We start from the raw sequence: 14480 nt of genomic DNA on the forward strand, positions 1-14480 counted from the left end.
CGGCGGCACCGCCCATGCCTGGACCCACGAGCGTCCCCGGAAATGACCGAGCTTAGCCGAAAGTGTCCGAATACCAAGACCTATCGCTGAGCAACGCGGGGTGGCGGCGGCTGCGCAGGCGCACAGCGCAGGCCGGGCAAGAAAAGCCGAAGTCGGCGAGCGACGGAAATATCCGAAGCGGTGGGGCGCCCGAGGCCGTTGCGGACCTCCGCGCCGAAGCCGCTGCTGCCGCGGAAGCCGAGCCTCCCTCAGTACGCGGCCGCCGCCACCGCGGCCGCCGCCTCCTCCTTCCCCTCGAGCCGCACCCCCTCGCGGTGGGAACGAGTGAACGGACAGGCGGCACGGCCGCTGCTGGGCCTGAGGGGACCTAAGCGGACGAGGGGGAGGAGGGAGCGGCCGGGTGGGGGCGGGGCCTAGCGGGCCCGAGAACAGCCGAGTCGGCCCGAGCGCCGCCGAGCGAGCCCGAGGCGCTGGGCCAGGCCGGAGCCGGACTACGGGAGCCGACGCGGGCCGCGCGGTGGGCGCGGAGCGGCGCGGCAGGCCGGGCGGGCGGCGGCGGCAGCAGCAGCGGAGGAGGCCGCGGCGGCGGGTTCGAGTGGCGGAGGCGGCGCGGGTGGCGGCAGGGGGCCGGGTGGCCGGGGTCCCGGGCCCCGCAGCGGCGGCAGCGGCGGCGGCGGCAGGATGATCAAGCTGTTCTCGCTGAAGCAGCAGAAGAAGGAGGAGGAGTCGGCGGGCGGCACCAAGGGCAGCAGCAAGAAGGCGTCGGCTGCGCAGCTGCGGATCCAGAAGGGTAGGGGTTCGGGGGATGGGGGTGGGGGTCGGAGGTCAGCGCCTGGGGTGGGATGTTATAGGTTTCGGGAGTGGAATTATGCAGTCAGTGGGGGTCAGAGATGCGGCCACAGAAGTGGGGGGTTGGAGGTTAGGGCCTTAGTTTGGTGTGATGGGGCATTAGGGGTGAGTAATGTAGTCACCGGAGGGGTCAGAGACAGGGGTCCAAATGTAGAACATTTAGGATATTTAGAAAGCCAAAGCCAGGCATCTTGCATTAGGGACCGAGAATCAGAGAGTCCGTCAATGGAGGGCGGGTAGGAGGCGGGGGACTCCAGAATATAGGGGTCAGCAGGAATATGGGTGACAAAGAGGAGATTGGATAGTGGGGGGCCAAGGATTGGGGATAGGAGTGGGAGAAAATTTAGGGAAGTATGTTGGGATCATTAGGAATCTGAGAATCAGATGGGGTGCCGTAAGTTTTGGGGACCGATTTGTGGGTCTGGGGGTCACACGGCTATTTGGGGGCTTGGGATGACACATGGAGGGGCGAGAGTGTGTGCTAGGAACTGGAGATGGGAGTAAGGTTGCAATTCGACTGTCGTGCTGTAGGCGGTGGGAATCTTAGAGGGGTACGGCAATGGGAACGCATGTGTCTGAGGGTTAGATGGGTACCTGAATTTGGGATGACAAACAGAAGAGAGGAGAGACATGGGGACAGGATTGGTGAGGAGACAATGGGGGGCAGCATCCTTGAGTTTGGGTGGATAGGTGGGGACCAACAGTGTCCGCTAGAAAATGGAGGTCATGTTTGGGGATCCTGAGGTTTGGGGTAGTTGGAGGCTCTTGGAGGCCACAGGGGAGTGGGAGCATTTGGGAGCTGGGTTGGGGGTACCCCGCTCTCAAGTGCTGAGACATAAGGCTATAAATTCAGAAGAATTGGAACTTACCCTGGGCCAGGAACTATTGCATAGCACAGTTGAAAATGCATGTTTGAAGTATGCCATGGATCTAGCACCTACACCTGCTCTGAGTGCCCTCATCTCTCCCTCTTTTTGTTCCCTTTCTCTGCTGTGCAAACCCAGACATAAACGAGCTGAACCTGCCCAAGACGTGTGACATCAGTTTCTCAGATCCAGACGATCTCCTCAACTTCAAACTGGTTATTTGTCCTGATGAGGTAAGGGCGCACTAAGTTGGACTCCCAGGCATGGCCGGGGGGCGGGGGGCACCTTGTGTTGGGAGACCTGGTTTACCCGCCAAGCCCTGCAGGATGGTGCCCTAACACCTTCCTCTTTCTTTTCACAGGGTTTCTACAAGAGTGGGAAGTTTGTGTTCAGTTTTAAGGTGAGTCCCAGGTGGGCAGGGATGGTTCCCTGGCTGAGGAGGCAACAGCTGAGGACCCAACCAGGCACTGCTGGGGCACCTATCTATTTTCTCTCTCTTTTTGGAGCCAGGTGGGTCAGGGTTACCCACATGACCCCCCCAAGGTGAAGTGTGAGACAATGGTCTATCACCCCAACATTGACCTCGAGGGCAACGTCTGCCTCAACATCCTCAGGTGAGGGCCCTGACTTTGGACTGCACAGATGTCTGCCCTTTCCCTCTCTCCTGTGCTCTGTGGTACTCTATCTCTTCATCTCCACATTTTCTTCAAGTCTTGCCCTTAGCTTTCTCCTGGGCCTGACCTGTTCAGTCCCAGCAGGCTCTGTGGTGGCCACTCACCAGTGTCTGACCCTGATTCTTTGTCCACAGAGAGGACTGGAAACCAGTCCTTACGATAAACTCCATAATTTATGGCCTGCAGTATCTCTTCTTGGTGAGTAGGGGTGGGGGTCAGGCGGGGGGGGGGGAGGGTGGAGGTTGGCCCTCTCTGCTCTTAGGGCCTGTTGACCCCCACCCATACCGGCCACAGGAGCCCAACCCTGAAGACCCACTGAACAAGGAGGCCGCCGAGGTCCTGCAGAACAACCGGCGGCTGTTTGAGCAGAATGTGCAGCGCTCCATGCGAGGTGGCTATATCGGCTCCACCTACTTTGAGCGCTGCCTGAAATAGGGCTGGCGCACGCCCACCCCTGCCAGGGCCACCAGCCCCGGCGTCCCCTGCAAATATTTATTGGGGGCCACAGGTGGGGGGCATGGGGTGGCTGGTGGGGGAATCCCATGCCCTGGCCTTGCCTCCCCTCCTTGCCACCCGCTCCTAGTTATTTTTTTTTTTAACCACCATGTGATTAAGGTCGGCGCTGCCTCCCCCCGACCCGCTCAGCGATGGGAAATGAATTGGCTTGTCTAGCCCCCAGCTGGGTGCTGTCCAGCCCCCCACTCTGGGCTCTGGGGTGGGTGGCCAAGGGGACCGGGTGGCTGGGGCTTGGGAACCCCACCCCTCCACCACTGGAGGTCCCACCAGGCTATTAAAGGGGAATGTTACTGCATGGCCTCCGTCTCTTCCTTCTCTGGGGGTGGGAGGGGGAGGTGATGTCCACCAGGGCTCTCGCAGTAAGCGTGGTGGAAGATGTATGGTCACAGGTGGCACTAGGGTACCCCTCAGTACGCTATCCAGTGCCTGGAACCAGCCCTAGGGGAGGGAGGGGTAGTAGGGAGACCACACCCCAAGCTTCAGGCTAGATGGAATGAATTCCAATCTGGGACCAGCGAGGGGCAGGATCCAGTAACCACTTGCTTCCTGGCTGGTAAGCCAGCATAGAGGAAAGTCTGTGCCATCTCCAGCTCTGCCCCCTCCTGCTATGGTTGGGCCTATTAAGAACTTGTCCCTGGTGCTACCAGGTGCCTGAGGTCCAGAAATATTAGACGTCAGGGTCCGTCGGATGAGCTGGGCCCTCTAGTGGGTGAAGTGGTGGGGTGCGGGACCTCTGGGGTGGCCAGGCGGAAGGCGCCCGATGATGCACCAACCCGGCGGGAACTGGGATCCCAGACGTGGCTCCGCTGGAACCTATGGAACACCCTCAGGCAGGCCGTAGAGAGACGAAAGGTGGTGCGCATGCGCCTAGGTGCCGGGCCCCTCCAGAAGACGTACGCATGCGCGCTCTTGTCCCCTCCCATCGTTCCGGGTGCCGGCGGAACGTGTGACGTCAGATCATCTTTTCCGGAAACGGCGACGACGGCAGAAAGAACCGAGGGGCTGTCGTTGGTGGGCGCGCCTGGAATCCCAGTGAGGAGAGTGTGACCCGGAAGCGGAAGCGGATTCCCGTCCCAGCTCCGGTGAGTGGCCCCTGCCGTGCCGAGGGTCCCGGGTGGGTGCGTGGGCGACGACATACGAGGGCCTCTCCACCTGGGCGTCGACTGCCTTGCCCCTCCCCGGGACCCTGGCTTCATCATCGGGCCAACTTGTTCTCGGTGTGCAGGCTTCCCCACGCCCCCCCGCCCCCGATTCTGTCCTAAGTGAACAGGGCGCCCTAACGCCCGTCTTCCCTCTCTGGGTGTACAGGGATCCCCAAGGACCCCTAACTCTCCTAGGTCTACAAAGCTCTCCAGCGTCCATCACGTCCTTAGCGTACCGCCCCACAACCATATTCTCCTCACCCAGGTTCCTTCTCCATTTGGACCCTCCAAATCCGAATGCCATTCATACGCTGTCAGCTTCAGAACTCCCTGTATCCACTTTGTTATTGGCACTCAGGCCCTCCACTTATCCTTCCATCCCCAGTCGGTTCCCCACAATTGCCCTGTCTTAGGCGCTCAGCGTCCCAATCCAGGTCCTCACCATGATCTGGAGAGAGGCTGAAGCCTTGAACCTCCTTGGGGGCACTATGATGAAAGGCTGGGGTGGGTATATCGTGGAGGACTTTCAGATATTGCTGGCCCACTTGTATCCACGGGGCTACTGTGGTGTTCCAGACTACGTTTTGGCCTTCTGTTATCGCTTCCTCTCCCTACTCACCCCTTCCCTTTTTGCAAGACCAACCATCACCCCTCCCCATACACATTGTGATCCCTGCTCTGCTTCTTGCCCTTTTTCTGGGCTCTCCCACCACCTTGCAGCTAGGCTTCACACTTGGCACAGGCCCACTGGTGGGCTCCTGCTACCATGGACCTGTTGTTTGGGCGCCGGAAGACACCAGAGGAACTGCTGAGGCAGAACCAGCGGGCCCTGAACCGTGCCATGCGAGAGTTGGACCGTGAACGACAGAAGCTAGAGACCCAGGAGAAGAAAATCATTGCAGACATCAAGAAGATGGCCAAGCAGGGCCAGATGGTGAGCTCAGTTGGGCAAAGGCTGGGACACAGGACTAGGTGCTGTTTGGTTAGACATTGCTCTAACCACAGACCATGTATGACAGGACACCAATAGATAGGTGCTTTGAGTGAAACAAAGGGCAAGCAGGGCTTCCCTATTTTGGGGATCCAGAAAGACTGCCTCCCAGAAGGTGACATCAGGGCCACAAACCTTGAGTAATAGAGAGTGAGCCTGTGAAAATCCAAGCAACCAGTGCGTGAAACAGATGAAGCAAATGTTCCATGAGTGATAGGTGAGCTCAGGAGAGAGGATAGGCCAGACCAGTTGAAATCAAGGGCCACAGTGGGAGTGGAGTCAGAGGTGTTAATGCAAAGAGATGTGGCCTGAAATACACTGTGCCCTGGAGCTCAGTAAAAGAGACAGAGGGGCACCTGGATGGATTAGTTGGTTGAGCATCCAGCTTAGGCTCAGGTCATGATCTCACAGTTCATGAGTTCTAGCCCTGCGTAGGGTTCACTGCTGTCAGTGCAGAGCCTGCTTCATATCCTCTGCCCCCCACCCCTCAAAACTAAGTTAAAAAAACAAAATAGACAGCCTGAAGCACTAGGGAGCAGAGCCCATGACAGGTGATAGAGCTTGAACCTGAGCAGTTGGGTTGAAGACGTGCCAATTCCCAGAATAAGCAAGGCAAGGAAGAGATTTAAGGAAGTCAGGAGCTATGGATAGATTTACATGTGATGTGGGATAAAGAGCTTGAGGTATGAGCCTCTGTGAGGTGGAGGGAGAGGCAAATTCATCAGCCAGGAATAGACATCCTAAGTCAAGGGAGTGTGACTCTAGATATGGAGGGAAAAGGATGACTGAATACAGTTGAGCTCAGCCTTCCTACCAGCGTTTGTGGGTCAGAGAAGTAAGCTATAAAGGAGCCTATGGAGTGGTGACCCAAGAGACAGGAGAATGAGGTTGGGAGGAGGGAGGGGGAAGTGACCACTGGGTTTAACCACATGTAAATTGCTGAAAACATCAATTGGAATGGTGCAATTGGAGCCTCTTCCCTCAGCCCACTCTCCCTGCCACCTTTGTCCACTCCCTCAGGATGCCGTGCGAATCATGGCAAAAGACTTGGTGCGCACTCGGCGTTATGTGCGCAAATTTGTGTTGATGAGGGCCAACATCCAGGCTGTGTCCCTGAAGATCCAGACACTGAAGTCTAACAACTCAATGGCACAAGCTATGAAGGGGGTCACCAAAGCCATGGGCACCATGAACAGACAGGTGCGCCTCTCCCATTCCCCTTCCCTCCTCCCCCAACTAACGTCAGGGACCAGACTCAGACTCACCCTCCCCACACCCCACTTCCAGCTGAAGCTGCCTCAAATCCAGAAGATCATGATGGAATTTGAGCGGCAGGCCGAGATCATGGACATGAAGGAGGAGATGATGAATGATGCAATTGATGATGCCATGGGTGATGAGGAAGATGAAGAGGAGAGGTTAGGGGACACCAGGTGTGGGGAGGGTGGGAATGGATGCGTGGTCCTCATACAGGCCTGGCCCTCATAAAATTCTTCTCTCCTCCCAAGTGACGCCGTTGTGTCCCAGGTCCTGGATGAGCTAGGATTGAGCCTGACAGATGAGCTGTCAAGTGAGTGCACCAAACCTTGGGCCCTGTCCCACCCAACGGTCCAGCCACAGCCCGACCCCTCCCCTCCCAGCATTATTCCTTTCTACAGGAGCTGTCCTATTCCCCCCACTCTGTAGACCTCCCCTCTACCGGAGGCTCACTCAGTGTGGCTGCCAGTGGGAAGAAAGCAGAAGCTGCAGCCTCAGCCCTAGTAGATGCCGACGCAGACCTGGAGGAGCGGCTCAAGAATCTGCGCAGGGACTGACCACCCTATACCACCCTGGTGGGAGGCAGGCAATAGATGCCCGACAGTTTTACTGTACTCCTTCTGCAATAAAGGATTGGACACTAATTCCTAGGCCTGTGTGACTGGCCTGATGTGGGCCAGGCTGGGGTCCCTGGGGACAGAGGTCACATACAGGCTTGGTAAAGGGGTGGTTGGCATGCATGGCAGAAGGCCAAGTGCCACATTAGGGGGGGTGTGAGATAAAGAAGGCTGGACTGCTTCCCTGTTTGTGGCAGTGGTTGACAGGTCAAGTGTCTGGGGATGTTCAGTTTGGGAGCGGACAGTCAGCTGTGAGCCCTGCTTCAGCACCCCTCCCAAGGTCTCCAGTGCCTATCACCTTGAAGACAGTGGGTTTCCCACATACCCTGGAAGTCTGGGCTCATCTGCCAGGGATCCTCAAACACCCAGCTCAGTATGGTACCATCTGATTATGAAAAATAGTTCTACCCAAGTCTAGGAAGCACTCAGGAAGAATGGCCACCATGCAGGATGTATCTGGGGCTTCACCCTGCCTGCCCCACACATCAGCCTGGACCTTCCCACCTAGAGGGCACCCAACAACCTCCAGCATGTTCACCATGCGACCCTTCCCCCAATCTGAAACACTCTCTCCATTGGGAAGGGCCCAAGAAGGATGCTCTTCCCTATCCCATGGACACCAAGGTGGCTGAGGGCAAATGCCCCCACACCTACTCTGTCCACCAGGGCATGGTGAGGGAATTGAGACAAGGCCCCAGGACCACGGCCCCCACCAAAAGAGGCCTGAAGAACTGGTGAAGTTTTTATTAAATCCACATAAGTAAAAACCATATTGTGAAGGACTGGGGGATGGGGCCACCAAGAAGTAGGAGCCAGGCCACCAGAGGGGGGCGTGGGGGAGAGGGGATTTGACAGGACAGAGAACAGAGCCACGTTGGGTTGGCCTGAGAGGCCACAGCCTCAGGGGCCATCACCAGGACCACTGGATAGCTCCTGGGCACTCAGGCCAGCACCAGGCAGGCTCAGCGGTGGGGGCTCCACCAGCACAGCTGAGAACTTGGTGTCACCAAAGGCCTCGTTCATGCGAGTCTCGAAGAAGCGTTGCAGGCCGATGATGGACTGCACATCTGCCTTGTCCTGAGCCAGGCATATTGCAGTAGGTGGGTCCTAGCTCTCCCTCCTCCCACCTACCCTCCCCCTGCCACCAGCCCCATTCTCCCCAAGCTCACCTCTGTCAGCTTGTTGAACTGCTTAAACATGCGGCCCACATCCTGGGCAAACTCCTGGGGGGAGCTATAGGGAGGTGACAACTTCTCCTGGAGACGGGCGCGGATCAGGGTTAAGTCCAGGGTGCCGCCAGGCTGATCCTGTAGACAGAGGCCAGGCTGAAAGTGAGGCCAGGCAGCCCCACCCCCCCCTCCCCCGCTGAAGTCCCAGGACTCACCAGGGAGAAAGTGGAGTCAGTAGCCAGCTGGTGCAGGGGACGGCAGGGCTCGTGACAAAACAGGGCCAGCAGGACACGCTCACACTTCTATGAACAGGACAAGTGACATCAGAGCCAAAGAGGGGTAAGGCTGCTGAGCAACTCTTAAAGGAGCAGGCCCTCACCCTCACCTGCTGGTTGGCTGGCGAGAGCTTGGCCACCACACCAGTGCTATCACCACCATCCAGACTCAGGCTGCCATCTTCCTCTTTCAGATCAGGTAGCACATGGCAGAGAGAGCAACTCCACTCCTCCCTGGATGGAAGGAGAATGAGGGGCTGCACAGAAGCCAGCCAGCCCAGCCCTCCACCCGGCACAGACCCTACACAAGCCTCGCACCCTGGCACATCCTGCAGGGCAGGCAGGTGGCAGTCCAGGTGGAAGCAGAACTCGCACTGGTTGCACATGACCAGATCGCCTGGCTTCTGGCAGACGCGGCAGATGGTGGCACTGTCATCCAGGGCACCGGGGCCACCTGCTGGGGCTGAAGTGCCCTCTGGAGCCACCACCTCTAGACCTGAACTAGTGCTGCCACTGGGTGAGGCCAGGCGGGGGCCCTCAGCGCCGGGGCCCTCCGCCAGGGCCATCAGCACAGGCTTGGTCTCAGGGCCTTCAGTGGCAGCAGGTGGGGCTCCGATGGCCGCCTCTGTCTCTTCCTCCTGCAAAGAGATAAGGGGTGTTCAGCAGGATGCTGACGTGGGCGTTCATTTCCCAGCCAGTCACTTGGGGCAGACTCACCTTGACAATGGCCATGCCAGGCAGTGGAGGGGCACCAGGAGCCCCAGGTGGAGCAGTCCCAGGCTGTCCAGCAGCAGCAGCTGCAGCACCACGCTCAATAACAATGAGATTGTAATCTTCAGTGGTGCTGCCTGGGAAGACTTTGAAAACTGGTGGCTGGCTATCAGCCGTGAGATCCAGGTCCAGGCGCTCAAGGCTCACCCGTGGCACCTTGCGCATGAGGCCACTCACCTCGCCCTCACCTGAGCGGGACCTGTGGGTGCGGCTTGGTGTTAGCACACCCATCCCTATCCCCATCTGGCTCCACCAAAGGATAGCCAAACTCACCGCTTCACACCTGACACATGGGGCTCTGCACTCGAGTAAGGATCGTCTGCTCAGAAAATAGAAAAAAGAAGGTTGGGGATAGACCTAAAGCACTGGAGCTCTCCCACTTACAAGGCACTCACCTGAGCCAAAGCCATAGCCTTCCTGCACCTCCATGGGCTGTGGGCAAAGCAGGTGGACCTCAGTGAGCAGGTGTCCCATAGGACCGTTGCCCCTACCCTACGCTGCCAGGGTCCCCCCTCCCCTGCTCACCTGGCTGCTGCCAGAACCCTGCTTGCTCAAGGGCCCTGGAGCCCGAGGAGGGGCCATGGGCGTAGGGCCTGTTGAGTTGGTGCCTGGACGCTCTGCCACGATCTTGCCTGCATAAAGAAAAAATTAGCATTAAGAAGACAACGTCTGGGGGCGCCTGGGTGGCGCAGTCGGTTAAGCGTCCGACTTCAGCCAGGTCACGATCTCGCGGTCCGTGAGTTCGAGCCCCGCGTCAGGCTCTGGGCTGATGGCTCGGAGCCTGGAGCCTGTTTCCGATTCTGTGTCTCCCTCTCTCTCTCTGCCCCTCCCCCATTCATGCTCTCTCTCTGTCCCAAAAATAAATAAACGTTAAAAAAAATTTAAAAAAAAAAAAAAAAAAAAAAAAAAAAAAAGAAGACAACGTCTGGAATGATTGCAATATGTAACACAGAAAAGAAAGGGACACACCGAAAGCCTCTGCACTCTTGGTCCAGGCATTGAGGTCCCACTGGAACTTCATCTCGCCATGTGGCTCCACAGGATCCACAATCATCTTGAGGGCCCGATGCAGCTGGAAATAGATCTGAAAAAGGGGCAGTGCATGAACGTACAGACAATAAACAAGGCTCCAGGGTGCTGAGCGGCACCTGCCTGGATCCCATCACCTGAGTGTCCACCAGCACACACCAGCTTCTTGGAGAGCAGCAGAGCTGTGTTGTTGTCACTCTCCAGAGCCCACGAGGCAAAGCGCAGGATATGTTCCTGGTGCTTTTGGATCTTGGTCATGGTCCAGTGTTGTCGCTCCAGGCGCTCCTGCTGCCCCTCTGTCACCTTCTGCAGGTAGAGGAGAAGACCAAGGAAAGAAAACACCAAGGATGGCATCAACAGCCAGCACAAAGTGCTAGTCCCCAAGACCCTGCCACTGTAGATAGGGTTGGCAGCCAGCAGATGGGACCCAGAAACCCTCCCCCCTCAAACGGGGCATACCTGGGCATCGTTGACCAGCACACGGCCCCGCTTGTTCAGTTCCTTCATGATCTGCAAAATGGCCATCTTAACATCCACCTGCACACGCTTCTGTACATCAGACACTTGGCGGATCCTGGGGGAGCAGCAGAGTGAGCCAGGTTAGGAAGGTGCTCAGCAGGAACTGCCCCCAACTATGGCCCTGGCTTCCACACTTACGAGCTGCGAACCTCCTTGGTGTTCTTCTGCAGCGTCGCATGCTTGTCCCCAAGGCGTTTTACCAGTGAGGCCAGGAGCTTGCGCTGGTTCCTCACTGCATCCTCCAGAAACTGATATCTGAGGGCAAACAGAAGTGGGCCTGGGTGCTGAACATGGGAACGGGCAGCACCCAGCCATCCTGCTTCAGTACTCACTGGTGGTCCTTGTGGGTGTTGAGCTGGCAGTCTCTACAAGTGAGGGTGTCACAGCTCTCACAGAACAGCACAAGGGGCTCGTGCTTGTGCACGTTGCAGTACACTGTGCGCTCACCGTCCCTGGACTTGGCTGGCCCTGGGGAACAGAAGAAACCATGAGGCTGACGCTCATCCTTTAGCTATCTCCAACTCAAGTGGTAGACAGAACTTAAGGCCTCACTTCCTGCCTGTCCTGCAACCATGGGCTGTCTGCTGGGAAAACCCAAAGGCCCTGCATCAGTGGCCAGGAAAAAAGCACAGGCCTGTAAGCCTAGATCCTTCCTCTCAAAACCCTCTGCCCCAACCCTGACCCAGAGAACTACCCCTGCTCCTTCCAGCTTCTGACACTGACAACAAACTCTAAAGACTTTGACAGAGACCTCCCATCTGCTATTCCCTTTACTAGAACCTTCCCTGGGTAGACACTCAGGAGAGCCCCTCCACCTTGAAAACCTCCACTGGGCTCCATTTCTCCTCTCTCACAGCAGGTTCTGTCCAGCAGAGGAGAGATTATGGCTACCGTGGCATCCAAGCACACAGAATGTTTGCTTGCTGGCACACACAGAAGCCAGTCAGGGACTAGAGACACTGCTCAGGTGCAGCTCCCTCAGAAGTCATGTCTTGGTTGATCTCTCTTCAGTAATTAAGAAGTCCACAAACCTTTTACAACCCATAGGCCTACGGATGGTTCTGGCCTCACAAAGCCTTGTCAGGATAGAAAAAGTGAAAATGTCAGACCAAACCCCTCATTGAGAGATCAAGTCTCCTCTCTCTGAGAAGAATCTTGGTGACTAAAGTAATACTGCAAAAAGGCCAATACACCGCTACCCCACTCCCAACCTGTCACCACCAGCAAGCTGCTTGAGACCATCTACCCAATCTCAATTACATCTTGGCTACACTATTCCAGCCTAAGACATACAACACTGGGATACAAGTCAACCAGACAGACCACAGTTCCTCCAATATTGCCCCCTCCTGCACCCTGCCTGACTAAACCCAGGAGCCCTTTGCTCCTGATTCCTCATGCCCCACAGCCACCACCTCCATCCTTATCTTCTGGCCAATGCTATGCTATCCTGTGACTGAGAAGTCACAGTGCAACTACCAGAAGGCCACACATAGTGAGTTCTGAACCAAAAACCAGGCTAGACTCAAAAAGTCCTTTTATGTGCCACTGCCAACATTTACAGAAAAGCCTATAAATACTTTAGCTGAACTTTCAAATGCGTATGATCCGAAGATGAAAGATTTCTAAAACTCACTCTCCGTCCATAGTGGTCTTGAAGGTTCTTGCAGTTTATCAACACACTGTGGCTCAGAGGCCTCACTTTCCCAGAGACTTAACCATGTTGCCAGTGGATTCTTCAAAAGGCCTCATACCCTTTCTCCAAACTCCCTGGGCTTCCCTGTTGGAATAAGCTGGCCCCTCCCACTGGAGCTTTTCCCCTGAGGAGGGGGTGGGGGTGGGTCCCTGATGAGCTTCCTTGAACCCTCAGTGCAAAAGGCCCCCTGGCATACAGAGCACCCCCCACCAAACCCCCTGCTGTCCGGGACTCTGCCCACTCCCTGCCTGTGGCCTTTTCCCTCCCACCTGGACCAGCAGGTAGAGACTGGCACACCTGAGCCCCAGCCTCCCCATTTTTGACTGGTGCCCTAAAACCCTTCAGGTCGTACCCCCTAAAAAAAAAAGAAAAGAGAAGAAAAAAACAAAAAGCTCCTTGGGACCCATCCGCCATCTGTAACCAGCACCACAAACAGCTGAGAACAGATGTAAGGTAACCAAGGCTTTTCCCCTCTGCCTTGCATACCAGTGGAGCGCACAGTGTGGTCCTTGGTGTACTTCACCCGCTGGTGTGCCTCCACACACGTCTCACACAGCGGCTCAGAGCACTCCACACAGTAGCTGGTGGCAGGGGCGTTATCCTCACAGCTAGTGCAGCACTGCTGGGCAAAGGCAAAGTAAGCAGAGACAGAACCACCAAATAGGTCCTTACATACACCCCAGGTAATACAACCTGAAATAGTGTCTTTACCTAGCCTATGCAGTCTGCCTAAAGCCTTGCAGTGTGAGAAAAATAAAGTCTGGAACTAGTACCATGTCCCCAGGCCTCCTAGGGTTTGCTGGAGCAGGACATACCTGATTTGCATCCTGGGAGTCTGTGGCAGCCTTGCTGCCACTGTCACGCATAAAATAATTCTCCACAATGTCTTTGGAGAAGCATTGCTGCTTGCACACAGGACAGTCAACCACTGGGGGGAAAAAAAATTCCTTTTTGAGACTGTTGCAAATTCACCTCCAAGCTATAACCCCATGGTCCCACTGAGCCTCAACCTCCATCCCAAGGAGGGCCGGATCCTCTCCTCAGGAAGGAGGCCAAACCCTTCCTTCATCGAACTTGAAGCAGACACCCCATGTGAGCGCCCAGCCCAGACTCCAATGCCCATACCCAATTCCGACACGCACTATCCAGGTCCCTATCCTCTCACCCAAATGATCCCCCGCCATCACCACGCAGAGAACCCAATCCCCACACCGAGTCGGGAATGCGGTGGGGGATGGGCTACTTCGGTCGGACCGTACTCACCGGCGCCGTCGCCCGCCGCACCGCCATCCCCCGAGCTGTTGGCGGCGGCGGGCGCCGGAGGCCCGAGGCAGGCACTGCAGGCCGAGTGCAGGCAGGGCAGCAGGCGCGGCTCCCTCTCGGGGCGCAGGCGCTCCCGGCACACACCGCAATGCTCCAGGAGCTCCAGCGCCTCGCCACCGCCCCCCGCGGGCGACGACGCCGAGGCCGAGGCCGCAGCCGCGGCCGAGGAGGCGGCGGCGCGCTTTTCGCCGCCCGCCGAACCCTCGCCCGGACCCGGGCTGGCCGAGGCCGCCGCCGCCGCCGCGGCCGAGGCCGCCGCCGCCGAGGCCGCCATTCACACGCCGCCGGGGGCGCCCAGGGGGGAGGAGGGGCGCGGGGCCCGCCGCGCAGGCGCAAACGCGCTCGCCACCAACGGCTGGGCCGCCGCCGCCGCGAGGCCGAGCGCCGCCACGCGCCGCCTGGGCTACTGCCCGCTGCGCGCGGGGCGCTGCCGAAGCCCGACCGGCCGCCGCCCGCTAGCCTTCCGCCGACGAAGACCGCGCTTCCTCTTCACAGGCCGCCCAGAAACCGAGCCACACGCCACGCGAACAACCGCTCGCCCGCGCGCCCGCTCGCAGAAAGAGCCGCGGCCGGGGGGCGGGACAGAAATAACTGGCGCCGACGCCGTCGCGCAAGCGCGCTGGGTGCCTTGCGCCCGGGGGCGGGGCCCGGGTCGGCCGCCTGAGGCGAGGCCGCGAGTACGCACGCGCCTGAGCCGGGTCTTCCTACCTCCGCCTACACTATCCCGGCGCCGCCTGCGCGGCGGGGGCGGGGCGATTGACATCACCGCCGCAACAGAGTACGCGG

At 57.9% G+C, this 14480-nt stretch overlaps 3 protein-coding genes across 3 annotated transcripts; 2 read left to right on the top strand and 1 right to left on the bottom strand.

The window, feature by feature from the left end:
• Positions 1-615: 615 nt before the first annotated feature.
• On the top strand, positions 616-3200 carry UBE2M (ubiquitin conjugating enzyme E2 M). Its single transcript, XM_047094445.1, has 6 exons — positions 616-790; positions 1854-1948; positions 2077-2115; positions 2226-2329; positions 2524-2587; positions 2684-3200. Exons 1-6 carry the CDS (start codon positions 682-684, stop codon positions 2822-2824), a joined length of 552 nt encoding a protein of 183 aa, XP_046950401.1. The 5' UTR covers positions 616-681; the 3' UTR covers positions 2825-3200.
• Positions 3201-3826: 626 nt separating this feature from the next.
• Positions 3827-6939, top strand: CHMP2A (charged multivesicular body protein 2A). Its single transcript, XM_047094443.1, has 6 exons — positions 3827-3987; positions 4768-4981; positions 6059-6238; positions 6326-6456; positions 6547-6608; positions 6725-6939. The coding sequence occupies exons 2-6, from the start codon at positions 4814-4816 to the stop codon at positions 6850-6852; spliced, it is 669 nt and encodes a 222-aa protein (XP_046950399.1). The 5' UTR covers positions 3827-3987; positions 4768-4813; the 3' UTR covers positions 6853-6939.
• A 702-nt stretch (positions 6940-7641) lies between these two features.
• On the bottom strand, positions 7642-13968 carry TRIM28 (tripartite motif containing 28). Its single transcript, XM_047094365.1, has 17 exons — positions 13635-13968; positions 13187-13299; positions 12858-12990; positions 11008-11143; positions 10814-10930; positions 10616-10730; positions 10316-10462; positions 10097-10211; positions 9653-9759; positions 9523-9559; positions 9401-9446; positions 9074-9326; positions 8675-8994; positions 8467-8590; positions 8297-8383; positions 8082-8219; positions 7642-7989 (listed from the first exon to the last, which is right to left on the bottom strand). The coding sequence occupies exons 1-17, from the start codon at positions 13966-13968 to the stop codon at positions 7813-7815; spliced, it is 2499 nt and encodes an 832-aa protein (XP_046950321.1). The 3' UTR covers positions 7642-7812.
• Between the last annotated feature and the right edge of the window lie 512 nt (positions 13969-14480).

Source organism: Lynx rufus, unplaced genomic scaffold (assembly GCF_022079265.1).
Source record: "Lynx rufus isolate CCGP_SWC_20201006 ecotype Redwood Valley unplaced genomic scaffold, mLynRuf1.p SCAF_39, whole genome shotgun sequence".
NCBI classification, from domain to species: Eukaryota; Metazoa; Chordata; class Mammalia; order Carnivora; family Felidae; genus Lynx; species Lynx rufus.

Excerpts from the sequence above, each read along its gene's own strand:
- UBE2M (XM_047094445.1), top strand. The coding sequence starts at position 682 with ATGATCAAGCTGTTCTCGCTGAAGCAGCAGAAGAAGGAGGAGGAGTCG. Across the intron at positions 1,949-2,076 it reads TGGTTATTTGTCCTGATGAG|GGTTTCTACAAGAGTGGGAA; the intron begins GTAAGGGCGCAC and ends TTCTTTTCACAG. Across the intron at positions 2,116-2,225 it reads AGTTTGTGTTCAGTTTTAAG|GTGGGTCAGGGTTACCCACA; the intron begins GTGAGTCCCAGG and ends TTTTGGAGCCAG.
- CHMP2A (XM_047094443.1), top strand. The coding sequence starts at position 4,814 with ATGGACCTGTTGTTTGGGCGCCGGAAGACACCAGAGGAACTGCTGAGG. Across the intron at positions 4,982-6,058 it reads TGGCCAAGCAGGGCCAGATG|GATGCCGTGCGAATCATGGC; the intron begins GTGAGCTCAGTT and ends CCACTCCCTCAG. Across the intron at positions 6,239-6,325 it reads TGGGCACCATGAACAGACAG|CTGAAGCTGCCTCAAATCCA; the intron begins GTGCGCCTCTCC and ends CCCCACTTCCAG.
- TRIM28 (XM_047094365.1), bottom strand. The coding sequence starts at position 13,968 with ATGGCGGCCTCGGCGGCGGCGGCCTCGGCCGCGGCGGCGGCGGCGGCC. Across the intron at positions 9,560-9,652 it reads AGGGTTCTGGCAGCAGCCAG|CCCATGGAGGTGCAGGAAGG; the intron begins GTGAGCAGGGGA and ends CTTTGCCCACAG. Across the intron at positions 9,327-9,400 it reads CATGTGTCAGGTGTGAAGCG|GTCCCGCTCAGGTGAGGGCG; the intron begins GTGAGTTTGGCT and ends CCGCACCCACAG.